General features: G+C 36.0%; 3 protein-coding genes across 4 annotated transcripts; all 3 read left to right on the top strand.

Moving 5' to 3' along the window:
* The first annotated feature begins 725 nt into the window (after positions 1-725).
* LOC136225129 (short-chain dehydrogenase TIC 32, chloroplastic-like) lies at positions 726-3,310 on the top strand. Of its 2 annotated transcripts, XM_066013407.1 has the most exons (8): positions 726-964; positions 1,059-1,290; positions 1,408-1,487; positions 1,685-1,838; positions 1,955-2,033; positions 2,115-2,202; positions 2,330-2,376; positions 3,014-3,310. In XM_066013407.1, exons 1-8 carry the CDS (start codon positions 850-852, stop codon positions 3,179-3,181), a joined length of 963 nt encoding a protein of 320 aa, XP_065869479.1. In that variant the 5' UTR covers positions 726-849; the 3' UTR covers positions 3,182-3,310. The 2 variants fall into 2 exon arrangements, with proteins under 2 accessions (XP_065869479.1, XP_065869480.1); XM_066013408.1 differs by lacking the exon at positions 2,330-2,376.
* A 2,578-nt stretch (positions 3,311-5,888) lies between these two features.
* Positions 5,889-8,979, top strand: LOC136225096 (uncharacterized). The gene is made up of 5 exons (XM_066013405.1): positions 5,889-6,134; positions 6,359-6,500; positions 7,524-7,750; positions 8,115-8,372; positions 8,485-8,979. The coding sequence occupies exons 1-5, from the start codon at positions 5,928-5,930 to the stop codon at positions 8,788-8,790; spliced, it is 1,140 nt and encodes a 379-aa protein (XP_065869477.1). The 5' UTR covers positions 5,889-5,927; the 3' UTR covers positions 8,791-8,979.
* Positions 8,980-18,340: 9,361 nt separating this feature from the next.
* LOC136225113 (short-chain dehydrogenase TIC 32, chloroplastic-like) lies at positions 18,341-25,687 on the top strand. The gene is made up of 8 exons (XM_066013406.1): positions 18,341-18,514; positions 20,630-20,861; positions 21,025-21,104; positions 22,219-22,372; positions 23,625-23,703; positions 24,294-24,378; positions 25,021-25,067; positions 25,344-25,687. Exons 1-8 carry the CDS (start codon positions 18,409-18,411, stop codon positions 25,527-25,529), a joined length of 969 nt encoding a protein of 322 aa, XP_065869478.1. The 5' UTR covers positions 18,341-18,408; the 3' UTR covers positions 25,530-25,687.
* The last annotated feature ends 767 nt before the right edge of the window (positions 25,688-26,454 follow it).

Here is a 26,454-nt window from a genome sequence, read left to right as displayed (position 1 = left end):
TTAATAGTCATTAAAGCTTTGCTCTTATCCTGACTTTCTAAAACAGGCAATTTGTTTGATAGTGCATGGGGTACAGTGGAAATAATGGGCATATTCTTGTCATTACCTTCATTGGCGTTGGTTTTTGGCTTTTCTGCAGGAACCTCTTGGATATTGATTGGACTGGTGTTCCTTGCCTGTCTTCTACCTTTTGACCGACGAACCACCATCCAGGGGCCGTAGTCGTCCACCACCTCCCCTCTAAGGTCAACTTCCTCATTTTCCTTTTGATTTCCTGATGTGGCTTGCTCGTTAGGTACGGACTCCTCTTTGCGTGAAGGGCAGTGTTCCAAATTGTGACCATATCTACCACAATGGAAGCAGATATTATGAAGGCCTTCGTACTCTACACGGTAGATTTTTCTGCGCAATTTGTATTTGGCTATCAGTGGCTTGGACAGGTCGAGTTCAACACAAACTCTGGCATATTTCCCTCTTGTACCAGCAGAGGAATTTTTGTCCACGTACTGAGCTTGTCCGACTAGGTTCCCAAACTTCATCAAGGAAGCAGCACTGTAATATTCAATTGGGAGGTCTGGAAACCTTACCCAGGCTAGGATCTTTGTTACCTTGTCTTCAGTCGGTTCGAAGTGAGATTTCCCATGTAATGTACTTCAAGCACTCTCTCTCTAGTCTTGCTATATTTAGCAAAGATTTAAGTTATTTGCTCAAAAGAAAAAAAAAAAGAAAAGTTTTTAGACAGAACCAGAACGACGACGTAGAGAACCTTCGAGCACCGGATAAGGATTGCACGCAGTTTACAACGTCGGGTCCACGGATTTGACAGGAAAGGAGGAGTGAACAGTGAAAATGTGGTTCTGCTGGCTGTTTAACAGGAAAGCACCATCTGGATTTTCTGCTTCTTCCACAGCTGAGCAAGTAACGGAAGGAATTGATGGCTCTGCTCTCACTGCTGTCGTTACAGGTTTTTTTTTTTTTGAATTCTGAGTTGAATTGGTGTTCTTGCCTCTTTTAATCACTGAATTGGATATCCCTTGGTTCAATTTGCTTGTTCATAGGAGCAACCAGCGGTGTCGGAGTCGAAACGGCACGCGTTCTTGCGTTGCGTGGTGTTCATGTGGTTATGGGGGTGCGGAATATGGCTGCTGCTGGAAATGTTAAAGCAGCGATAGTGAAGGAAATTCCTACTGCTAAAGTTGATGCAATGGAGTTAGATCTCAGTTCCATGGCTTCAGTGAAGAAATTTGCATCAAATTTCAAGTCATCTGGTCTACCGCTTAATATCCTTATGTAAGATCACTTATTGAATTTGTACTATGAGCTTTACTGGAAAAGAATGGTGGATTTGAATTACTTCAGCCAGCTGTTTGTTTTTTCCTTGTTATTTATCATTGTTATTTCTGCAAGTAATAATGCAGGTGTGATTGCCAATAAGTTCATGCTCTCCAAAGACAACATAGAACTTAATTTTGCCACAAATTACTTGGGTATGTATTGCAGATATGTTAGACATCTCTCATATGTTGCTAGAATTTCATTCAATATTTGCCTCAGACTGCAATTTACTAGGAATTTTTGGTATAAATGTCGAAGGAAATGATATCGGTTTGCAAGCTTAACAATGGTATTATATAAATTGGAATTTTACAACATGAGAATGATGAGTCCTTTTTTCTGGTTTCAGGTCATTTTCTTTTGACAGATCTATTGTTGGAAACCATGAAAAAAACAACAATTAAAAGTAAAAGGGAAGGAAGAATTGTAAACGTCTCTTCTGATGGTCATCGAATCTCATATCGTGGAGGGATTCGATTTGATAAGCTTAATGATCCTTCAGGGTAACATGATATAGTGAAAACACAATTTAGAATGATTTTATGATACAGTTTTATCATCAATAGATAATATGTGGCAGTGCTATGGTATGAAGTATGAACATGTTTATCTGCCACAGGTACAATAATATGTTAGCATATTGCCAATCAAAGCTTGCTAATGTTCTCCATGCTAACGAGCTCGCAAGACGCTTAAAGGTAGTTGAACTTCTCCTCGTCTTATTTCATCTCCATTGATTGGTGAAATGTTCTTGAATTTGATGTTGTTTCTTTGACCAGGATGATGGGGTAAACATAACTGCAAATTCTCTTCACCCTGGTGTGGTTGCCACCAATATTTTTCGTCCAAACAACAAAATTGTTAATGGTAATTGCTCGTCTCTTACGGCTTGAAAATGTTCATTGAGGTTTGGTTCACATATGATGCTTCTGATACTTTGTTAATACTTTGCTGAAATTGCTTCCTTTATTGATTTTCTTCTTGGCTGCTGCAGACCTTGCTAAGATGTTTGTTAGACCTTTCATTAAAAACGTCCAGCAGGTAAACCATGTTCTATTGTATCAAGAATGATCCCTTACTCTTAGTGATGCATCACTGGATAAATTAAACGTTAGTGTAACCCTAATCCAACCTAAAAAATTCGTGTCATAACCGCGTCAACCTAATTGAGTTAGTGTCACGTTCGCTGGTCATATATAACTTACCAGTGATATTTAGAAATATAGGAGAACATTATAATACTTCAAATATTTACTTCACTTTTCAGACTTACAGATTAACTTTGATTAGCCAAAAGTTTGACTCAAAATCTATTTAACAAGTCCCTAATTTGCTAATACTATTCCAGATTCGTGTAATGAGTTCACATATTACATAACATATAATTTCACTATCTCTATTAAGATTGACAATATCAAAATATAGAAGTTTTAAGTCAGTATTTGCGAGTAACAATTGTAATTTTATTACTTCTATCAAGGTGACATGTAAAAGCATGTCATTTTCGAGTTAACAGGTTCAACCTAACCCAACAAAAAAAATTATGTGTCAATCCAAAAACGACCTATTACCTATTTAAGAAAATACTAACCTGCTAAATTCGTGATTCATATGTTTTCGGGTTGTATACGCAATTGCTGCCTCTAAATATGGAGTTCTCTGCTTTATTTGAATGTAGGGGGCAGCAACCACATGCTATGTGGCATTACATCCGGAAGTGGAGGGCATAAGTGGTGCATATTTTGTGAATAGTAACATAAGCGAAGCAAGTGGTCAGGCCAGAGATGTGGATTTGGCTAACAAACTCTGGGATTTCACAAGGAATCTTGTTAACTCATCTCCATGACCAGGCAAAGAAAGGTGTAATCTTGGAGGTGTAATCACTACTATACATTAATGAGTATATAATTTTATTTTAAGGCGTTGTTGATGTATATGAGTTAATAGTGTTGATAGTAATGAAATTATTTTTCCATTATTATTCCATTAAATCACAAAGTATAAAATACATCACCATAATTAAGAGGAATAAAACCTCATACCATATTGAGTACAACCAGTACAAGATCTATAAAGGGAAGAAAATAAATTACAAAGAGCAATAAAAAGACTACAAAGAACAATAAAACCCATAAAAATATACAAATACAAAAAAAAAAAAAAAAATAGAAATCATATACTTCTCGTAAGTCAAATTCCATTGTAAAACAACTGTAATCCATTCTTACGGGTACATGGAACAACGAAACAATTGACACTGCTAGAAAATCATGAATCTGTGACTGAATGTTGTGATGGAAGACAAAGTTTTGACACAAATGAATTCATATGCTTGAGACGGGATGAATTATTTCGTTAAAATGCAGTGGTGGGAAAAATCTCGCGTCCTTCAAGACAAAATGCTAGACGGGATTGTTTTCGTTTACGATCTATGATGTTTTTAGAGACGTTAAGTTTATATACAAATGGTCTTAGATCGTAATTCCTTTCCATATAGAAGGTTTTTTATTTACAAAGCTGTCATTTTTCTTCACCATATTATAGATGATGAAGCACTAAAAATCTTGTGAAAGGTCCATGATCCCCCATCAACAACGTATTTCAAATCTAGAGTATGATAAAATGGACATAGATATAAACCATTGCTAAGGTTTCAGATCGTAATTCTTTTCCCAGGTCATCATAGTATTGCCATCTGATGCTCGAAAACTTAATAACACGATTTGTCAAGAATCCCCCCACCAAGCATAACTCATTCAACTCTCCTCTCCATCATCAACGTTAGATTCCAGAACTAGTTTCCTATCCTCTTCGAGGGGTAAGGACAAATTCACAAACCCTACAGCGAGAAAGAAAATAGAGAATCAACACATCATGAAAATCAATTACCTTTTACATTTTTTTTATATAGAATTTTAAGAATAGTTTGAAAATAAAAGTAATACTTACTTTGTTAGTAAAAACACCTAATTTTACATTTAAAAGAATACATTTGTTAAAGTTTAATTAATTACATGTATAAGTTTAAAAAAATCTTGTGATTTTAGGCTTTTACATTTTGAAAATTGTGGTTTTTTTTCGTGACAAAATGGTATTTGTTCACCGCTGGAAAAAAAACTTTTAACAACACTTTTATGATTAAGGAAATTTTTGTCCAATTACTTTTGTCTAATATTTCATTTTGCTACCCTTCATGTTTCCCCTAGTTTCATCTCTCCTCTTCTTTTAGAAGATAGAATTGGGGTTAGCTTCCCTAGGCTAATTCCTAGGTAGTTTGTTGTTGTTCGTTTTTCTTTTCCTTTTCTACCAAAAAAAAATATATTTCATTTTGCTATCTTTTACAACTGTACTAAATAACTTCAAATCGTCAAATTTTTAATGGAAAGTTTTACCGATAAAGAGCTGATATGAGTTTAATCTGAACTATTATTTTGAAATTTATATTAGTGTGATTTTTTTTTTCTCTACATGAATTAGATGATAAAAAAATTAATTGGGCATAAATATGTTTCATCACATCATCGTCATCATCAACTTTAACAAATATATCGAAATTTTCATTCAAATTTAACTATGTTATTAGAAAATCATTTTTAAGTAAATTTTCTCTTAACTTGTTTCTTAATTATATTAATTCATATAAAGTGACTAAACTACCTCAATCAGTGATAGTTAAATTCAAGCTTATTAAATCGCATGATAGGTTAAAGATAAATTTTTAAATCATAGGATGAAAATTAAAGTCATAAAATGGAGATAAATTTATTAAAATTGTAGGATGAAAATTAAAATTATAAAATGGAGATAGATTTATTAAAATTGTAGGATGAAAATTAAAATCATGTGAGATTCAAATAGGTTTAAATAGTGAATAAGTGATAAGTCAATATCAATGTATCTTTTTTTGGAAAGTGTACAACGATGTAAATGTGGTGAGGATTTTTCATCCCTATCACCCGGACATGGACGGATAATTCCCGATAAGGATTCATATGGGAGGGGGATGGGGCGGAGATGAGGAAAGTTATCCTCGTCCCCCGTCCTATTAATCCACAATGAGGATCTCCAATTATTCCCGTGATAATTGATATTTTTTTGGATGATTTAAGTACATTTTAATTAGGTGATAATTTTTAGTTTTTTTTTTTTTTTTGCGATTTGAAAAAATTGAGAATAATTGTTAATACTTAGTATTGTTAGTCATTGTTTCTTAAACGTTTTTGTATTTACTTATTTTTTTTTAAATATAAACAATGATTCTCCGCAGAGAATGAGGAATGCTGATAAAGTTTTTGAAACATTTATAAATTGAGAATGAGGATCCCAGTGAAAACTGGAAGGATGGGAATAAGTTTGTCATCGTTTAACACTCGCGAACGGGGATGAGAATCCCCGACTAGTCGGAAAACAAGGATGAGAAATGCATTCCCTGTCCGTTCCGTTTACATCCCTAAAATATCGATGAGATAGTATTAAAATTTTATAAAATTAAATATTTTATTCCAATTTGGGAATTACAAAAATGTGAATGTTGAAATCGCAACTTTATAATAATAACCGAAGAGTGGCAATTGCAAATCAGCCACTGGTAAATGTGCTTATTGAGTGTCAAATTCTGGAATCAAACCTCATTTTTGGTTCCTAAACCACTGCTGCTTCAATTCAATCGTTACCCAAGATCTTCCACTCCCCTTTCAAGTTTCCCTGCTCAAAGGAAATTAGCGGTGAGAGCGCTTACCACTGCAACAGCGCCAAAAATGGTCAAAGCGATCAGGGTTCATGAGCTTGGTGGACCTCAGGTTTATATCCCTTTCTCTTCTACACATCTATTTGTATCTGAGACACATGATGGGCCATGTATTTTCTTCGATCACTTTCTTATGATCGTATTTAAATTTGTTTATTTTGTTATGGCTTTACCAAAATCATCAACTCAGCTCTGTAATCTCTGGGTTCTGTCTACTGTAATCATCAAGTCAGCTCTGCTTAGTGCTTATTCATCTTCACTTGTGACTAATTCTAGGTCCTGAAATGGGAGGATGTGGAGATAGGAGAACCAGGTCGTGGCGAGATACGTGTGAAAAACAAAGCAATTGGGCTTAATTTCATTGATGTGTACTTCAGGGAAGGAGTTTATAAGGCTTCGTCGTTGCCCTTTACTCCAGGTTTTACTCTCTCTCACCTTTTTCACTCTATCGAATGCTTACATTTTATTGATGATAACAATTTGCTTACATGCGAGTCATATGGAGTTGTTTATTTGCATACATGTGTTTCTTTCTCTCTGGATGGTTTAAGTTTGCCTGATACCTAAATGTAGGTTTCAATTATCTTGTACCATGGTTATCACTAGCTTTGATCCACCATTTATGCATCAGAGGACAAAACAAATTTTTATCTTCCTTTATTGGCTTATTTATTGCATAGACAATTACTCTACTTAAAAATTCATTGATCAAGCAAACAACAACCAACCAGACAAGCCATGAGCTATTCGCAGAAGGGGAAGCTCTGTTTTCATAGTTGTAGGTTTGGTGCTTATACTTGTGCATGAATTCAAATTCAATGATGCCAAAATAAGGAGTGAAGGGGTTCTCTATTGCTCTAGGTGACTGAAAATCCTGCTTGTTAAGGGCTGTGGCAAACCACAAATTGGTGAAAGTTTTATACATGACACCTCTGAAGATGATGCATTTCTGAGATTGAATCGTGAGGAAAATTCTAACATAAATTTTGCGAGTGATACTTGATAGACATTGCATTACCCCTGTGATTTTAGCTGGGGATGGAATATCATGTAGAATTTTCTTTTTTGGTTGCCAGTAGATTAAACTTTACATGAAAGTTAGTGAGTGCACCTATTGTAATTCGTATGCAATTAGGTTCTGTTGGAATTATGGTTTCACTGAATTTCTTTTATCAAAATATAAATGTCATACATGAAGAAAAAGATTTGATGCTCTTTTATTTAATCTTTTTCTTGAGAATACTATTAACCATAAAGTATCAATAAAGAAATCAGCATTTTGAAAAATAAAAGATAACATGTGAAATTTAGAATCTTGATGTTCTGAATTATGAGGTACCTCTTATTGAGCCCGTTTTCGACACCAATACATGTATAAAATTCTTCACTTTTCTATTGCACCTATCATGTTGGTTAATCAGGCATTGATAAAATGTTGTAGGCATGGAAGGGGTTGGAGAGGTGATAGCCGTCGGCCCTGGACTTACTGGTCGGGAAGTTGGAGATATAGTTGCCTATGCTGGCAATCCTATGGGTTCATATGCTGAAGAGCAGATCCTTCCTGCAGACAAGGTTGTTCCTGTTCCTTCCTCCATTAGCCCTGTTATTGCAGCATCTGTAATGCTTAAAGGAATGACTGCTCAGTTCCTGCTCCGCCGTTGCTTCAAAGTAAGCTGCATTTTGTTTCAAGAAGCTTTCCTAATTCATATTTTCATTGATTATCAGGTTGAAAAGTCATTTTGAATTTGACAAGATGAGATATGGTGTTGCATGATAGTATCATTTCTTTACAATTTAATGTCTATATATCAACATCATAACAGGTGAAAATATGTCCATTAATGTAGCCTATTGTATATAAATTAATCTTGCATTAGTGCAAAGTCCTTCTATTGCTTATTTGAATGTTATCATTGCGTGCACTGGATTTTTGTAAATGTTGGTATTCCAGCATTTTATGAGGGCCTCTGTGAACTGAAAATCAGTCTTTGCACAAATGGAATTATCCGTCTGAGCTCTCTCTGCGTTGTAGGTTGAACCTGGGCATACTATCCTTGTTCATGCAGCAGCCGGTGGAGTTGGGTCTCTCTTATGCCAATGGGGGAATGCCCTTGGAGCTACTGTTATCGGAACTGTCTCAACCAAGCAGAAAGAAGCGCAAGCCAAGGAGGATGGATGTCACCATGTAATAAATTATAATGTAGAAGATTTTGTCGCCCGTGTGAATGAGATCACATCTGGCAGTGGTGTCAATGTTGTATATGATTCCGTGGGAAAAGACACCTTTCAGGTAATTAGTCTTGATCTGTCCTCCTATTAGATGGATGGTAATACATAATCTTCTGGATTAACAATATTTGTGATTGTTGATGTATATTTAAGCCTTCCATATTCGTATTCAGGGATCATTGGCATGCTTGAAGACTCGTGGGTACATGGTGAGTTTTGGGCAGTCGTCAGGTACAGCAGATCCTGTTCCATTGTCAGCGCTTGCGCCAAAAGCCCTGTACTTGACAAGACCATCCCTGATGCTATATAATGAAACTCGAGATGAGCTCCTTGAATGTGCTGGTGAGGTCTTTGCCAACATTGCATCTGGCATCCTGAAAGTTAGAGTCAACCACACCTATCCTCTGTCTCAGGCGGCACAAGCACACGAGGACCTTGAGAATCGAAAAACATCAGGATCAGTTGTACTGATACCATGAGCCAAATGGTTTGTTTCTCATCATTTTCAGGATTGAAGTATGAACAAATTGGTTATGTTGTGATTATGGGGAAATAAGTGAACTGAATTCATATAAAAAAAACTTTTTAGATTATACAAGTATGTTGTGTTTTAAAAACATATGAGTGTGTAAATTATGAGAATGACACTTATGATCTCTTTGAGTTAAGTGCATAAAGAGTTATTAAAGGAAAAGAATGGAAGATACAAAGTAATGAAATATTAAATGTTTATAAATTTTAAATATCAAAGTAATGAAATGTTAAATGATATATATGGTAATAAATTTGATGAAATTTTGATGAATCTGTAAATATGATATGCAAGATGTACCGAGACTTCCATTCTCATATTGGTTTCTTGTACCTAAGCTGGATGGTTAATCATGCTCAATCTATCCATGATTTCTCTACCAAATTTAGTTTCATTTTTCCAATGTGATAGGATTTTTCCATTGTGATCGGGGTACGATCCTATGAAACAGATATTGTTCAATCTATCTAGGTCGTGCTCGTTCCTTATTTTGTGATGGCCTATAAGATCTATATTCACTTCGATTTGCAGCGATGTTGGATTATGATACCAGATCGGACGGTCATCAGACAAAAATGAAGAAGTTCAACAAACTGCAATTTCTTCTTAACATCAAGATCAGAGAAAGGTACTATCAAAACACATCCATGACGAGAGTGTGTATTATCGCTGGATAGAGCTTCCAATCTTGTTATTCAAGAACCATATCCGTTGCTTACTAGAATTAATTGTAGAATGGGCTCAGAGAAGATAGCTAGATGTTTTTCTCAGAGTACGATTAATTCGTAGAAGGCAACTACTTTCTTTTTCTTTCTATAATCCAAACGAGGTACAGTAAAACCTCTATATAAGAATACTCTATATAGGAATAACCTCTATTTTGTTATAAAAAAAATTCGGTCCCAGCTTGGTCCAGTTATAAATAGGAATAACCTCTCAAACATTATTTGTTATACACTTTTCAAGTCCCACCTTTAGAAACTATATCTCTATATAGTAATAATTATATATTTATATGTATATATATTAAGAATTCAAACTAAATTATGAAATATTAAAAAAAAATATTGAAATTATCTATGAGTTGAAAACACAAACTACAACTTGAAATTATAAATATTTAGTTTTATCATTGATATTTACATTTTTCCCATAAAACTCTTCCAATTATCTATATTAGAAATTCTAAATATTTAATTTGTTCCATTAATATCTATTGTTATGCATTATATATAAACCATGCATGCCTATGATAATCTTAAACAAGTATCGATCGAATTTAAAATTTTATATGTTGACAAATTTTATTATACTAAACTCTATTTAGTAATAACCTCCCAATTGTTATACAAATAGCTCGGTTCCAAATGTATTCCAATATAAAGGTTTTACTGTATAGTTGAATTTTTCCTAAACAATATAGCATTAATTCTTTGTCTGCTTCTAAAGTGTATCGTGGGGATTTCCTAAACAACTTAAGCTTAATAATGATAGATGCAAACTACAAACAAATATATTCTTTTACTTTGTCTAAGAAAATAATACATCAATTAAATAACAGATAACATACGCTGAAGCATGAACCTAAGCTATAATACATCAGAGTGTGTATTTTTGTTTTGGCTATCTATTTTTTTTGTTGACAACCAAAGAAACATATATTAAGAATCAAGAAAAAGCATATTACAAATAAAATCAGAGGTATAGAAACCACTCACCCTGATGTAAAGGTAAAATACTACTTCTAGCTAACAAATGAGCAACAGAGTTTGCAGAATGACAGACAAAACGAATAGAGCAATTAAAAGACTCGTTCAATGAAAAATGACAATCATTGGCTAAGGCGTTAAAAGGAGATGAAACCTCTAACGGACGGGCCATAGACTGTACCACGATCAAAGAATCTAATTCAATGATTACATCCTTCCATCCGCGGTCTTTGATCCAACTAAGAGCTTCACGGACCGATAGCGCTTCAATGAACGATGCATCTTGATAATTCTGCAAGGTTCCATTTTTAGCCGCAACAAAACGGTCCAACTCATCCCGAACAATACACCCAAACCCAGCCACATTCTCGTCCGCAAATGACGCACCATCTACATTCAATTTTAGGAAGCCACTTGGAGGACGCTGCCACACCGTCAGGCTTGGCACAACCGGACTGCCTGAAGGAGAAACCGACGCCTGCGCTTTCTTCCAGGCTTGTAGAAAGGAACCGGCCGAATGGTACATGATCGAAGCTTGTGAATCCTTCCGATTCCACACAATGTCATTTCTATAACCCCAAATAATCCACCACAAAACCGCTACAAGCTCAACAAGCTCCACCGGTTTAGAGAAGATCCAACCCCAATAATCAAAAATATTTTGAAATTGGGTTCCCACATCCCCAATAGGCGAAATAGTCCAAATAGCTCGAGCCCTAGTACATTTGAGAAAAATATGATAAGAATCTTCCACCGCCCCATGACAGAGCTCACATAAATCTGAGATAGGAACCCTTCGGGCTTTTAGCGCGACTTTAGAAGGGAAACAGTTAGCAAGAACCCGCCAAAGAAGGTTCTTAACTTTAGGGGGCACTTTAAGATTCCAAACTTTATTCCATAGTGGAGAATCAATGAACCAATTTGTTCCAAATCCAGACATAAGCTTTCGGTACCCACCTTTAACTGTATAGTTGCCCCGTCGGTCATCCTTCCAATACCACACATCTTGATCAACCCGATTAGATAATGGGATACGGAGAATAAGATCTGCATCTCGAGGAGCAAAAATGCCCGAAACTAACCCAACATCCCAAGACCGCCTACCCTCCTCCATAAGATCAACCACCACTTCCACCCCTAACCCATCCAATTTTTCACTTTCAATATATGGAAAATGATCGTCAGGGAGCCACGGGTCATCCCAAATCCAGACCTCCCCACCCGCCCCTACAAATCTACGAATACCTGACTTTAACAATTCTTGAGCACCCAAAATACTACGCCAGATGAAGCTAGGCCCATCAGATAATGATGCATCAAGAAAAGAGCAATTCGGATAATAAAGAGCCTTAAAAACTCGAGCCACAAGAGACTCAGGATTTGAGCTGAGACGCCAACCTTGTTTAGCCAATAAAGCTAAGTTGAAATTATGCAATTTCCTGAACCCCATTCCACCAGCTTTTTTAGGGCAACACAGCTTATCCCACGATTTCCAATGTAAGCTACCTTTACCCGAACCATCTGATCCCCACGAAAAAGAATTCATCAACTTCTCAAGGTCATCACAGATATTCATAGGAAAAAGGAAGAGACTCATAGCATAAGTAGGAAGCGCGTGCACTACTGATTTGATCATAATCTCCTTTCCTGCTCTTGACATAAATCTGGCTTTCCAACTCTTCAATATAGCCCGCACCATGTCCTCAACAAAGCCAAAAACCTGTGACCTATTCCTTCCCACCACCGAAGGTAGACCCAGGTACTTATCCGGGAGGGCTACAACGGAAACCCCTAAGATATTACTAGTTTCAGCACACCCACCATCTGGGCAGTTTCGACTGAAAGATATAGAGGATTTTGATAAATTTATTTTCTGTCCAGAAGCACACTCATAGTCATTTAGAGCTTGTTTAATTGCTGAAGCTTCTGATCGATTGGCTCCGAAAAAGAAGTAACTATCATCAGCGAAGAACAGATGAGAGATTGCTGGCGCTTAGTCCGCAACAACACAACCTTGGATCCGACCGTCTGACTCTAGCCGAGATAAATAGAGAGAAAGACCCTCCGCACAGATAATAAAAAGATATGGTAACAGCGGATCCCCTTGACGGAGCCCCCTCTGTGGAACAATAGGGCCCACAACATGCTTCCCATGGACAACCCTATATTTAACCTTTGTAACGCACTGCATTAATAGGTTAACAAAGCTCGATGGGAAACCAAGTTTCACTAACATCTCCTGAAGAAATCTCCATTCCATCCTGTCATATGCTTTAGACATATCAAGCTTAAGAGCAGCTATACCACTTGAAACCCTTCCAGTCCTCTGATGGAGATAGTGATTCACCTCAAATGCCAGCATAACATTATCAGTGATAAGTCTGCCAGGGATAAAGGTACTCTGGGACGGAGATATAAGAACATGAAGGACTTTCTTCAACCGATTAGCTAAGACTTTTGACACAATTTTGTAGATCACATTACAAAGAGCTATCGGTCTCAAATCAGAAACCATCTCAGGCTTCGATTTCTTAGGGATTAATACAATATTAGTTTCATGAATCTCATCAGGCAACAATCCAGAATTTAACCATAACAAACATGCTTCAGTAACATGACCTCCTACTACATCCCAAAATTTCTGATAAAAACCGGGGTTAAAACCATCAGGACCTGGGCTTTTGTCAGGGTGCATTGAAAACAAGGCTTCTTTAATTTCCACAGCATTAAAATCACCACAGAGCATATCACAATTTTCCACAGACAACTTTGGCACCACATTTTCAATAATAGGCCCCAAAACACAACCATTCGAGGCAAAAAGCTGAGTAAAGTAAGAGGGAATAACAGAATCCAAACCTGCACCCCAGCTGCGCCATTCGCCATCTACATCACGAAGCCTCACAAAGCTATTCTTTTTCCTTCTATTATTAGCAGCTGCATGAAAAAATTTTGAATTCATATCACCGCCAGCCAGGCACAATTTTTTTGCTCTTTGCTTCCAATACAATTCCTGTTGGTACAGGATATTTTTCAGCTTTTCCCGAGCTTCTAAAAGTAATGCCTGACCAGCCCCGTCGATGCAATTCAGCAACCTTTTAATCTCAGCTCGACAATCCACAAGCTTGGAAGAAAACCGACTGCGTAACTCAGCTCCCCACTGATACAGCGCCTGCCCGCACTGCTCCTGCCGAACCAAAATGTCAGCCGAGACATTCATATTCCAGGAGCATACAATCCGTTCATGACAATCAGGTTCTTGAGTCCAAGCAGCTTCGAATCGGAACCGGCGAACAAACACCCTTTCACTAGGGGTTGGACACAACACAAGAGCTGAATGATCAGAGGCCGAAGCTTCCTCATTAATAACTTTGGCCGAAGGAAACAATTGAAACCAGCTGGATGACGCTAATCCCCGATCTAACTTCTCTTCAACAAAATTATGATAGCCTCTGCTCTTTTTCCAAGTAAACGCATGCCCAAACATAGGGACCTCGAACAGATTACATTGCTCAATCACATCAGAAAAACCATTAATTAAATAAGGTGGATGTCTGCGACCACCACTCTTCTCACTCTGTAAAGCCATGTCGTTAAAGTCTCCAATAATTACCCAAGGCAAAGAATCATTACTACACAGATCCCGGATCATCTCCCAAGAAGCTGACCTTCTATAACGCTCAAGAAAACCATAAAAACCAGTTAATCGATACTCCGGCAAACCCAACAAAGAGACTTTGACATCAATAAAATTTCTAGAAGCCCGTAACAAACTGACTGAACCATGAATTTTCCAAAGAAAAGCCAAACCTCCACATTGGTTAATAGGATCAATGAAAAATAGACCAGAATAAGAAAGACTACGCTTTATTACCTCAACTTTCTCGCGGCTACATTTCACCTCCATCAGAAAAATAAAGTCGGGCTTGAACCTCGCAACTAAGTTCTTTAACATACGAACTGTTCGAGGGTTGCCCATACCTCGACAGTTCCAGCTTAATGTACTCATTCTCCTCGGCGGGTCTGGTCTCCAGAGCCCGCCTGCTGAAAGTTCTTTGAACCAGCCACTACTGGCGTTGTATCCACCACCATATCAGAGGTTTTATTCTCAATCACCTCCTCCTTTCTTCTCCTCTTTGACTCTATTACAACAAGGCTATCCTTCTTGTCTCCTTGCTTTGAGGCCATTCCCTTATTATTTTCAAACAAGGAAACAGTATTCAACACTGTCTTTGTTCCAACTCCTTGTTTCATAATACCTCCAATAGAACTTTCCGGGGCCGTAATATTTTCAAACGGACGAGCCGTTTCAGGCGGCTTTGACAAGAGCCACTTCGACTGAGGTGGGGGCTGCAACCTGCGGGGCAGAGCATGTAATTCCATCGAGAATGGCCGTATGATAGTAGCCGAATCAGGCACATCAAGCAATTTCATACAAAATCTCTCAGCATGCCCTAAACAACCACAGAAGAAACAGAATATAGGCAGGCGTTCATATTTGAACGTAATAGTTTGCGGAGTCTCACCCGCTCTGCTGATAGGCATAGAAGCACACAATCTTTTCCGAACATCAAAAGAAACCCTAACCCTCATATACGTTCTGCCGACGCCATTGAAGTTGTTCGGATCCGATTCAACAAAACTCCCTAAAGTATTGCCAATCAAAACAGCCACCCTTTTCTGACATAAAACCACTTGGCAAATTATGCACTTGGACCCACATCTCCGTATACATAAGTTCTTCATCACCACGAACAACATCCCCTTCAATTTTTTGCATGATTAAAAGATGTTGGTCATAAGTCCAAGGGCCTCCTTTTAAGATCCGTTCACGCTCCCATGGATGATATAGATCAAACCGAAACAGATTAGGACCCAATGGTTCCACCGTCAAATCTTTTGCCGGTTGCCAGATATCAGCCAAAACGCTCGACATTTTTTGGGTTCTTATAATCCTCTCTGTCAAAAAATGCCCAAGAAAGCTCCATCGATGAATCGGCGCCGTTTGTATCACATCATCTGCTTCAAGCACAAGCCCCAACTGCAGACTTCTATCCACCCCACCCCATCAATCATATTATGATTATTCGAATTTGCCATTGAATTGAATACAAAGACTAGATCTGAACACAGAAAAAATTACAATAAAATTGTCCGAAAAAAACACCTCATACGGTTGAGATTCTTAATTCATATTGTTGAAACCAAAAATGTTTAATAGCCAATTAACCAATGAAAACAATCCCTTTTTATCACTTTACTTAAACCAATAGGCTTATAATTATTTTAGGTCTTCTACTTAATCAATCCATAAACTCAATCTGTTCAAACAACAAGAGCCGCCATTCTGCAGTTACGGAAATGGATCGGCGTTGGATCAGAACCGCGAGCGGCGAAGAGAATCAAAGAGTACGGCGACGGCAGGGAATATCCACAGAAACAAAGAGTACGACGATAGGAAACAAAACAATGATGAAATATCCTTTGCAATTTCAGACTGGAAATAGCTCCGGAACAAATCTGCGAATCAAGAGAGGAGTCGGCGGCGAAGGGCTCGGCGGCGGACGGGAGAAACAGATCCGCGACTCTAATCAAGGAAACAACGGCGAGGAGGGAGCGGCGGCGGAGGGATACAAAGCCCTAACAGAGCCAGTCGTTCCATCTATTACGATCTATGAGACCGGAACTTATTATTAGAACCACAGCGGGAAGGCGGCGGCGAAGAGACCGGCGACGGACGGGAGAAACAGATCCTCGAGATTAAACGAGGAGACGACGGCAAGAAGGGAGCGGCGGCGGAGAAATCCAAAACCCTAACATAACCATATTTAACACCTTAATCAACGAAGGCGATGCGAGACGACGGCAGTGCAAGACGAAGGCGGTGCGAGATCTGAACGGCGGCTGAGCACGACGGTAGGTTTGGCGGCTTCTTTCAGCGATTAGGTTTTAGCGAATTAGGGCTTGGCTATCTATAGATAGTCACAAATTACTACCTAAGCTAAAAATGCATTTATATTGTCACAAATTACCAGTTAAGCTAAAATCCATTTAGAACAGTTTCCGTAATTTTTTATTTATTTTTGTTTTGGCTATTATAGGTAGTATAAATTTTGTTAAAATAACAATTTTTAGTTTGTTATTATTTTTTTTTTCAATTTGAAATTTAAATACATAATGGATAAATGAAGTTTAGGATAACTTAAAATACGTCAATGTATCCTATGCAATGGGATCTTTTTGACGGTATATTATAAGCTCCAAACAAACAAGTGATGAATGAGAAATTGATGCTTAATGTAAACCACTTGAAATGATTTTGAAGAGAGTAAAAGGAAATTAAGCTTTCTCATTCCATATAGAAAAGAAAGGAGAATTACTAATTTATAAATAAAGGGATAATTACACAATTCATTTTTTGGAAACTATTTACAAATATGTCAAGTCATAATTTTAGATTATGTCAAACTAGTAAAATCAATACTTTTAATATATTTTAAGGATTATAATTTATAAATTAGAAGTCTATAATATATTTTTTAGGGTTTATGATTTATGATTTATGAATTGGAATCTAGAATTTTTAAATTATGATGTAAATTTATAATATATAGAGAATAATAACATATTAAAAATTAAATTTGGTGATATGACTTAGTTGTAATTTTGTACTTAGTTTTTTTTAGTGAAAGATTGGGACGCGATTAAGAGGTTAGACATCCCAACTAAGTTGGCAATTTTGTACTTAGTTATAATATTCATGTAATTGACCCATAAATAAATGGTTTTTATAAGTCTTTAACCAATTACTAGAACAAAACTCTTTCACACGTAGGATACAGTCAAAGCACCACCGGATTAGGAACACACCAACATGATGTGGACGATGCATGATGACATGTTCATGTATCCCATAAAAACAAGTACACAATCTACTAGAGAAACCAAACAAAACTTAATAGTTTTTATTAATATTTTGGAGTTTTGACATTTAAAGAATAAATCTCATTGTTATAAGAAATTTGTATATTTTTTAGTGCAGTAATGAATTCCATGTAACCAACCCCCCAAAGAAAAGGGGAAATTTAGATTTGAAAATTGATCTATAATTACATAATTATATAAAGTAGTAATTTAAATTATGAATTAGTGTTTAGAATTTTAAGTTAGAATATAAAAATATATATTTTTTGTAATATATAAAAAAAATAGTGACATTTAGAAAATTAATTTTTACAATATGATTTAATTAATAGTATTATAATTAATTATGATTTTCTCCCTAAAAAAACATAGACGGCTTGGCAAAATAGCTAAAACTATGGGTCAAATATATAAGTATCATAATTAAGTATAAAATTACAACTAAGTCATATCACCAAACTTAATTCTTAATATGCCATTATTTTCTATATATTATGATTTTATACCATAATTTAAAAGATCTAGACTCCAATTCATAAATCATCAACCCTAGAAATATATTCTAAACTTCTAATTTATAAATTTTAATTCTTAAAATATATTAAAAGTACTGATTTTATTAGTTTGATATAATCTAAAATTATAATTTGATGACATAATCCAAAATCATGATTTGAAATAGCTATAAATAGTTTTTAAAAGATAAATTTCTGTCTAATTTTCCCTAAAACTAATCCATTTCCAGATTTGATTAGCGAAGAAAGGAGAAAATGGGCTTGTTGAATTACGTGAAGTCGAGAGGGCCAGAAATTGGGCTTCTTGATCATATGCAAGTGGACGTTACAGCCAATTGGATTAGGCAGTTATTTGAATTCTAAAATGTTTGACACAAACTGAAACTAGAATCGTTGGTGTTTGCTCGGGAGAGAATTATGTGGTTATTTAGTAGGAAAGGAGCATCTGGGTTCTCGCCTTCTTCCACTGCTGAACAAGTGACGCAAGGGATTGATGGCTCTGGTCTCACCGCCATTGTTACAGGTCCTTCTTTCTTTACTTCTTTTATATTTTATCTGCGTCTACTTTACAACATAAATGAGAAATTCACCGCTGGATTCATTTCCACTTCTCTTCATTTGATTAATTGATTTGATTTGGGTACCTTGAAATTGAATTATAAAACGAAATGCTTACTCGTATGAATAAGTTGCGAGGAACTCAACTGGATGGCTTACTGGAAAAAATACCAAATTGGACAAATAACCATTTGTGCGTTATAGCCATGTTGTTTATAGGCTTAAAAGTTGAACATATATGTTAGAGTGTAAATTACATAAGTGTTGTATAACTTCAGCTCGATTTCACACTTTGGTGTTACAACTTTTAGTGTTAAAAGGAAACTGGTTTTAGAGAGAGAAAGGGAGAGTTAGAGAGAGATTCAAAGAATAAATGAAGCAGAGAGAAAAGGGTGGATGTGATAAAGGTTGTATAGTTTAATATGTAATTTACCCCATATGTTGATGCAAAATTATATATATAATTTCTTCCTTTGACAACGAATTTGGGAGTTTTATTCCACAAGATCCTCAATAACGTGACCTTGAAATTTGTTTGTGTTAGGAATTTCATCAGTTGTTGATTATAACAAGCTTATCAAACTTAATAGAAGATTAGACGTACAATATGTGAGATTTACGAACTATTTGTGTCTGCATCTATGTCCGAGCAGAAGCATATAATTCATTAATAATCGACAAATTGGTACAACAGTAAGAAAATCTCATCATGACCCGATTGCAACAAAAACTCAAACATATGCATATGCCAAGAGTTCAAGCTCCAAAACTCTCATCCCAAATAAATGAACAAACAATCCTTACTTATATAGGCCTAAAAGTATAATCATTTTCTTTACTTAAGAGAAAATTTTCAATTTCTATTCTAATTAGAAAAAACAAACGATATAGGATTCTAGGCATACTTTTAACAGTTTGTTTGAACAAATTTCTTCAGTCCATAATGTCAATATGCATATACTGAATTAAGGGGAAGTATCTTAGTCTATGACTTAGTTGGTTGTGCTTTTGCATTTAATTGTGTGAACTACTTGGACTCAAGTTCCAACTCGTGTTGCTGTGTAACATCTGAAGCCATCTCTGCTTCACATTTATATTGAGCAGATGAATGACACTAAAACCTTTGAGACTCGAATTGCTACTTTATATAAAATTGGATAATGTAAAGTTGTTTGCCTTTGCACACAATGCTTAGATTCTGATCCGCCTTCTTATCTTTAGTTTTTAGCTGTGGATGAAAATAAACATAGATGATGATGAATATATATGGTCAAATAATGGCTGTTTGAGAAGGATGTGCATATAGTTATCAAAGTTGCGCCTACTAGGCTCTAGGCAGAGAAGCCAAAAGGTGGGCTCTGTTCAAGAGGCACGCCTGTGAGTGCGTCTTTCTGAACCTAGCGCCTTGCCAGAAGCGCACCTAGGCACAAATTTAGAAGCTACAAAGTGTTTTCTAGGGTTTCAAGTGAAAATTAGGATGTTTAATCTCGACGGTTTTCTATCTATATGATCTGCGGCTGAAATTAAATTAGAATAAAAAGAAATAAATAAAAAGGAAATAAGATTTGGACAACACAAATATGGCAAAGAACAACATGAAAAAATGTTGCTCCATTTTGAAGAGTTTAAAACTATCACAAATGGAGAATTTAGTCTTGATCAAAACTAAAGTAGTTATTAAACTATTAGTTAATTAACTTTGGTCTCTAGATTTAGGATTTTTATTCTGAATTATGATTATGGAAGAGTTGGCCGTTAATTTGGAATTTATTTCATGCATTTTATGATTAAGATTATGAATAATTAGATATGATTTAGTATTTGATTGTTTGTTGCATTTAGAAATGTTAATTGTTGTTATTTATGATTTCATATCTTATTTTTCTATAGTGGGCCTTGTACCACTCAGATGCGCCCGAGCCTTCGGCCTTGCGAATTTAATAACTATCGTTGTTGCAAAATGGATAATTTATAGCCATCCTTTTTTACCTCATGGTTTTGGCTTGTGATGGAGCTTAGTCCATTTTAATTATTATGACATTTGCAAATGTTGATGATTCTTCACTCATTACAACTGCAGGAGCAACGAGTGGTATTGGCTCTGAAACAGCACGTGTCTTGGCAATGCGTGGTGTTCATGTAATTATGGGAGTGAGGAATATGGAAGCTGGAAAAATGGTCAAAGAAGCAATAATCAAGGGAAATCCCATTGCTCAAGTTGATTCCATGCAATTGGATCTAAGTTCATTAGCATCAGTAAGAAAATTTGCAGACGAGTTCAAATCCTTGGATCTTCCCCTAAACCTTCTCATGTGAGTTTATTTGCATTTGCAGATTTATACTATGATGAATCATTATGTTTATGAACCGTAAATATACGTATATATAATCTCTCTCCCAAATGCTTATACTGTCTTTTCATTTTCTGCTTGGACTAGCAAAAACTTGTGCTGAAGACAGATCCTCATTTCTCAGTAACAATGCAGGAATAATGGCAACACCGTTCTTGCTTTCCAATGACAACATAGAACTTCAGTTCGCAACAAACCACATTGGTAAGATACCATGACTTAAATGTTATCCTAGCCATTCCTGAAGTCAGTGTTAAGCCTATAAATCGAGAATTACCACCAGGAAGCAACGGGGTCGTTCCTCGTTGGAGTGGGGGAGGATGTCACAGTCCGCACTAATTCCCCCACATCAAGCCAATTCAAATAGCCTATGAGCCCATTGCAGCCGGGCATCGGCCCGTGCTTGGGCAGAGTCTGCCCACCCCCCTATAGTAGTGCTTATACTGACTCTGGGTCTGGGAGGAGTAGGTTGGTATGGTCAAATTCAAACAAACACTCCCCCATTAAAAATGCCCTAGAGAATTTCAAATGCTCCGAAACTTTGAGGATAATCCAAAGGGGACTAAAGGGAGTCTAGAAGCATTGAGAAGGCACGGGGAAGGGCTAGGGATTGCAATTTGGCTAGAGGGTTCATCGTCGGGCCCGTGTGATCTGGCACGGGTTTGTGCGGCCGCCAGACTGCCAGTGCCCAACAGAGGCTAGCGCCTGCGAGAAACTCTGCCAATAGAACCTCAGATCAGCATGCTACGGGCCCACGCATCTGCCAGAATGGGCCAGAACTGCCTAGAAGTTTCTAGTGGCGCCCCAAACCGCTTCTAAAGCCTGCCAACGGTCAATCTCTAGAATTTAATTTACTAGGAATTTAATTCTACCCATTGGATCAAATTGATCCTAGCCATTGCTTAAGTTGGTTGTAAGCTTATAAATAGAACTTGGGGGCATTTGTAACATAGTTATATGTTCCAAAGTCCTTGTAAAGCTTATAACTTTGTTAACCAATTTTTAAGGCAATAAAAGAAACTATTCCTCACTTAATTGTGCAAGAACCTTATAAATCTTATAACTTTACTTAGCATTCTAGCTTAGCAAATTGGGAGAGGCTGACTAGCAATTAGGGGAGGATATTGCTAGTGCCGCACGGTCGACAATTAATAACAGAATTGTGTCCTTGACAGTATAAAAAGGGACATCCCAAATTATGAACATTTGGAGACCTTAGAATGGCGAGTCTTTATTAGTTTATCAATACTCTTCAGGTAATTGATGTGATCTTTTGATTAGCATCTGATACATACTTGTTTATGTTCTTATATTATAGGTCATTTTCTTTTGACAAATCTACTGATGGAAACCATAAAAAAGACAGCAAGTGAAAGTAAGAAAGAAGGAAGGATCGTGAATGTTTCCTCACGTCGACACAAGTTCTCTTATCCTGAAGGGATACGTTTTACTAAAATTAATGATTCATCAGGGTAAACCTATTTTAGTGGATCCCATAATTGCAGCAGTCTTGGTGCAGGAAATTTTTGTTAAAGGAAAAAAAAATAAAAATTCTCCTTATTCAAAGATGATCTTTATCATTTTGTTCGAGAAGTAGCATTTTTTATCTTTAACAAAACGAATTAATGATCAAATTGGTTCTTGAAGTTGGCTAGTAGAATCAATTTAGTCCAAACTCAAGTTTGGGTATCAATTTGGTCCTCCAACTTGGCATTTGAGATCAAATTAATTAAAAATGAAATGTGCCAGCATGAGGAAGTAACTCCTGTCAAATAACAACCAATCATATACTGACATTTGTTATTTTTGGGCTTATTTGACCCTGGATGTCAAGTTAAAGGGCCAAAATAATACCTAAACTTGATTTTGGACTAAATTGATCCTATTAGCCAACTTCAACGACCAAATTGATCATTTATTCCTAACAAAATTGAGTTGGACTGTTGGAACATTTCATATTTGGTAATGCAAAGACCCAAATTAAGAGTAAAAAAAGTATCTAAAGTTGGCGGTCGGTCAATTTAGCCCTTTTTTAAGTATCAACTCAACCTTCAACTTGATAAATTTTGACAAATTAACGCAAATTCTACAAATTTTACGTATATAATACCGACTGTATTTGGACCAATTTGTCAAAATTTGCGAACTTGAAGTTGATTTTATACCTAAAATTCGATTTAGGTGAAATTGATCTTGGCTGCCAACTTTAAGGACTTTTTTGACCCTTCATTCACAAAGACCCAATGAAGGTGGGCAAGTTATGGATAAAGGGCCAATTTGGGCTCCAAAGTTGGCTTCTTATTTGACCTCAAATGCCAAGTTAAAGTGTGAGATTGGTACCTAAACCTGATTTTGTACTAAATTGATCCTACAAGCCAATTTAAGCAATCAATTTGATATTTTAGCTGTCAAATCCAAACCCTTCTTGTAACGGTGAAGTGCTTTTGCAAAATAGTCTTCTTCAGCAATCTCATAACACTCAACCAAAAAAAAAAAAAAAGCAATCTCATAACAAGAGTAGTTAAGTTCAGGGAAACCATTGAAGAAATTTTGCTCAGGGAGTTGTATGTTTTTTCATCTCCAACAGACTATTAGACTCCATAAATTGAGAACTTTTACTTTATTGAGCTGTTAATAATTTTGTAGGCGACTCTCATGTTATTTATTCCCAAAAAATTTCAGAGAACATGATTTTTTTTTTTGGCTCCGATCCAACATTTACAGGTACAACAGAGTATCTGCATACGGTCAGTCAAAGCTTGCAAATGTTTTACATGCCAATGAACTTTCAAGGCGTCTACAGGTCTGTTCTTCAAAACTTTTGTACTCTGTTTTACAGCTAGAGTCACATGAAGTAATAGCTATGGATTTCCTCTTCTAGGTTTAGTTAGTTGATGAAGGTTTTCACAAATGTTAGATAATCTGTAAACATCCTATTCTTGTCATAAGTTGATGGATATCGCGAGACAGAGATATGGAAAATAGAAGATGAATAGAGCTTATGAAATGAATTGAAACTAGTAACTGTATTTCCAAACACAAATTAACCAAACAGAATAGAAAATACAAGGAATGGAATGATAGAACAGAATCAGTAGAAAACCTACTGCCAAAACTACTTTCAATGAAGAAAAATTACACTGCCCAAGCATAAAGCCGATCACTAACTAATTTCCATAAGATGTCTTTCATCATCTAAAACCCTCGCCTACATATAACCTATAACTCTCTCTCCTTCTCTTCCAACAAACTCCAGCTAAGCCCATAAACCACGTTTCCTTTAATTCCCATTTTACCCTTTATTTCCAATATCACATTCTCTATCAGAAGTATTGCAGGTTTGCATACAAAGAGTTGCTAGTTACCCTAACCATACAAATTGTGATATAACAGGATGATGGGGCACAGGTAACTGCAAATTCAGTTCATCCAGGACCAGTAGACACCAACCTTTTTCGCCAGAACATTATTATTAGTGGTATTTACATGTATTTTACTATTTTCACAATGCTGATGATTTTTACTTCTTTTTATATTATATTCATCATGGCCCCTGAACTATAGCGCTGCAAACTAAGCTTTATTTCTTGACTTAAAAAGCCTTGAACTTTACATTTTGTAACATTAAAGTCCAAATCACCAAAAACCTGTTAAAACATTAAATTAACGATGAGGATAAAGTAGATTTTCGGCTATAATTTTGTTGACATGGGTAGAAAGAGTCATTGATCTAACACCCTTGCCCAGGTCATTTCGTTAATCTTTTTTATGGATTTTTGTTGATTTGGACTTTACTGTTATAGACTATAAAGTTCAAGAAATTTTATATCAAGAAATGAAGTTTAAGGGTCATAATGTTAATAGTGCTATAATTCTGAGGTCATTGTATTTTACGCATTTTTTTTCTTATGGGATTCCTCTGGTTTAGTCAGCAAGCACTGTATTGACAAGCATCATTCTATATCACATGAATCTTTATATTCCATGTAGACGGCTAGCAACTATGCTGCATTTTTTAACATGACATCCTACTTTATTTCCTCATCTTGTATGATATATTTGATGAAACTGAGACTGGCCTGGATAAGTTTATATTCATTTAAGAACTGCTTTGATGCAGGTCTTGCTGGTCTCATTGGTAAACTTGTGCTAAAAAATGTTCAACAGGTACTCATATTTCACAACTAATCTCCTTATCTTGTGTAGCAATGAAGTCGTGCACACTTCACTCAGACAGTTGTTTCTGTTGATAAAACATTCTGTGCTGATTCACATCACAGCGTTGGAAATTTGACATTTTTGTATTTATTGCAAATTGCACGCGGCTTTATTACACAGTATTATAAATAGATACTTCAATCAATAAGCGTTCTTCTAAATATTTGAATCAATTTCTCTGTTTCTATGACAAAGTTGTTTATATGTTGAATTCATCTGGTGTAGGGAGCAGCAACTACTTGCTACGTCGCATTGCATCCACATGTTAAAGGGATGAGTGGTCAGTATTTTGCAGACAGTAACATAGCAGAAGCAAGCTCACAAGCAACTGACCGCAATTTGGCAACGAAACTGTGGGATTTCAGCTTAGACTTGGTAAACAATTGTCCAAAACCACATGCCTCAAAATAAAATGTGTAAGCATGTAAATGAAAACAAAAGCATTTGATTGTATGTATTTATCAACCTGAACAAGCCTGATGTACAATGTGAAACTCTTCCTCTAAGGTGTAATTTCACTTTCTCAGAAGACTGCAGAATCATGGAATTAGAGTTATTTTCTTCTCAAAGTGGTAAAGCACACATAACAAATTAGTGATTAGAGTATACAAGAATATTTAACCTAAGCTGGAATAGATTAGACATGTTACGAAAAATGTAATTGTGACGGGCTTATTTGTCCGTTACAAGGTTATTTGTATGAGGAAATTACATACTATCCTCTATTTTGTCTTTTATCATATTTTTAATTTAAAATAGGAGAAAATCATGTTTTTAATTATTATTTTGTCTTGTATTTTAAAGGCTAGCCCGTTATAAATACTCCAGTTTTTGCTGCTTACCAATGACGTTTTTCCAGCAGCGCTCTCATTCTAACACTCAGATATAGGTGATTTTGGTGTTTAATCTCTCAAACATTTTTGCTTAAAGTAAAAGGTCATAGGTTTGCGTTTTCATGCAATAGTTATTGGTTAGGGACGTAGAGAAGTCGATTTTAGTGTTTAAGCAAAAAGATTAGAATTGACAAAGTAAATGAATTTTTGCAGGGGTAATCCTCAAATAGGGGTACTTTATGTAAATAATTATCCATATAGGTATAGTTAGAAAATTATTCTTCACAAGGGTTGTTCTTTTTACCATAGTTAAAAACAATAAAAGTAGTCCAATTATTTATATATATATATATATATAACATTTATTATATTAAAAAAAAAAATATCTTTTATATTTATTTTTTATTATGTATATTTTTTTATTATTTTTTTTGGTAGACAAGGGAAAGAAAAAACAAAAACCAAAAGACTAACCCGGGATTAGCCTGGGAAAGCTAACCCCA

This window comes from Euphorbia lathyris, chromosome 1, assembly GCF_963576675.1.
Source record: "Euphorbia lathyris chromosome 1, ddEupLath1.1, whole genome shotgun sequence".
Taxonomy (NCBI): Eukaryota; Viridiplantae; Streptophyta; class Magnoliopsida; order Malpighiales; family Euphorbiaceae; genus Euphorbia; species Euphorbia lathyris.
This window is presented reverse-complemented; position numbering and strand designations above follow the sequence as displayed.

Coding starts and splice junctions, on each gene's coding strand:
- LOC136225129 (XM_066013407.1), top strand. CDS start 850: ATGTGGTTCTGCTGGCTGTTTAACAGGAAAGCACCATCTGGATTTTCT. Junction 1,488..1,684: donor TTTTGCCACAAATTACTTGG/GTATGTATTGCA, acceptor TTCTGGTTTCAG/GTCATTTTCTTTTGACAGAT. Junction 2,034..2,114: donor AGCTCGCAAGACGCTTAAAG/GTAGTTGAACTT, acceptor TTCTTTGACCAG/GATGATGGGGTAAACATAAC.
- LOC136225096 (XM_066013405.1), top strand. CDS start 5,928: ATGTGCTTATTGAGTGTCAAATTCTGGAATCAAACCTCATTTTTGGTT. Junction 7,751..8,114: donor TGCTCCGCCGTTGCTTCAAA/GTAAGCTGCATT, acceptor TCTGCGTTGTAG/GTTGAACCTGGGCATACTAT. Junction 8,373..8,484: donor TGGGAAAAGACACCTTTCAG/GTAATTAGTCTT, acceptor ATTCGTATTCAG/GGATCATTGGCATGCTTGAA.
- LOC136225113 (XM_066013406.1), top strand. CDS start 18,409: ATGTGGTTATTTAGTAGGAAAGGAGCATCTGGGTTCTCGCCTTCTTCC. Junction 20,862..21,024: donor CTTCCCCTAAACCTTCTCAT/GTGAGTTTATTT, acceptor CTCATTTCTCAG/TAACAATGCAGGAATAATGG. Junction 23,704..24,293: donor AACTTTCAAGGCGTCTACAG/GTCTGTTCTTCA, acceptor GTGATATAACAG/GATGATGGGGCACAGGTAAC.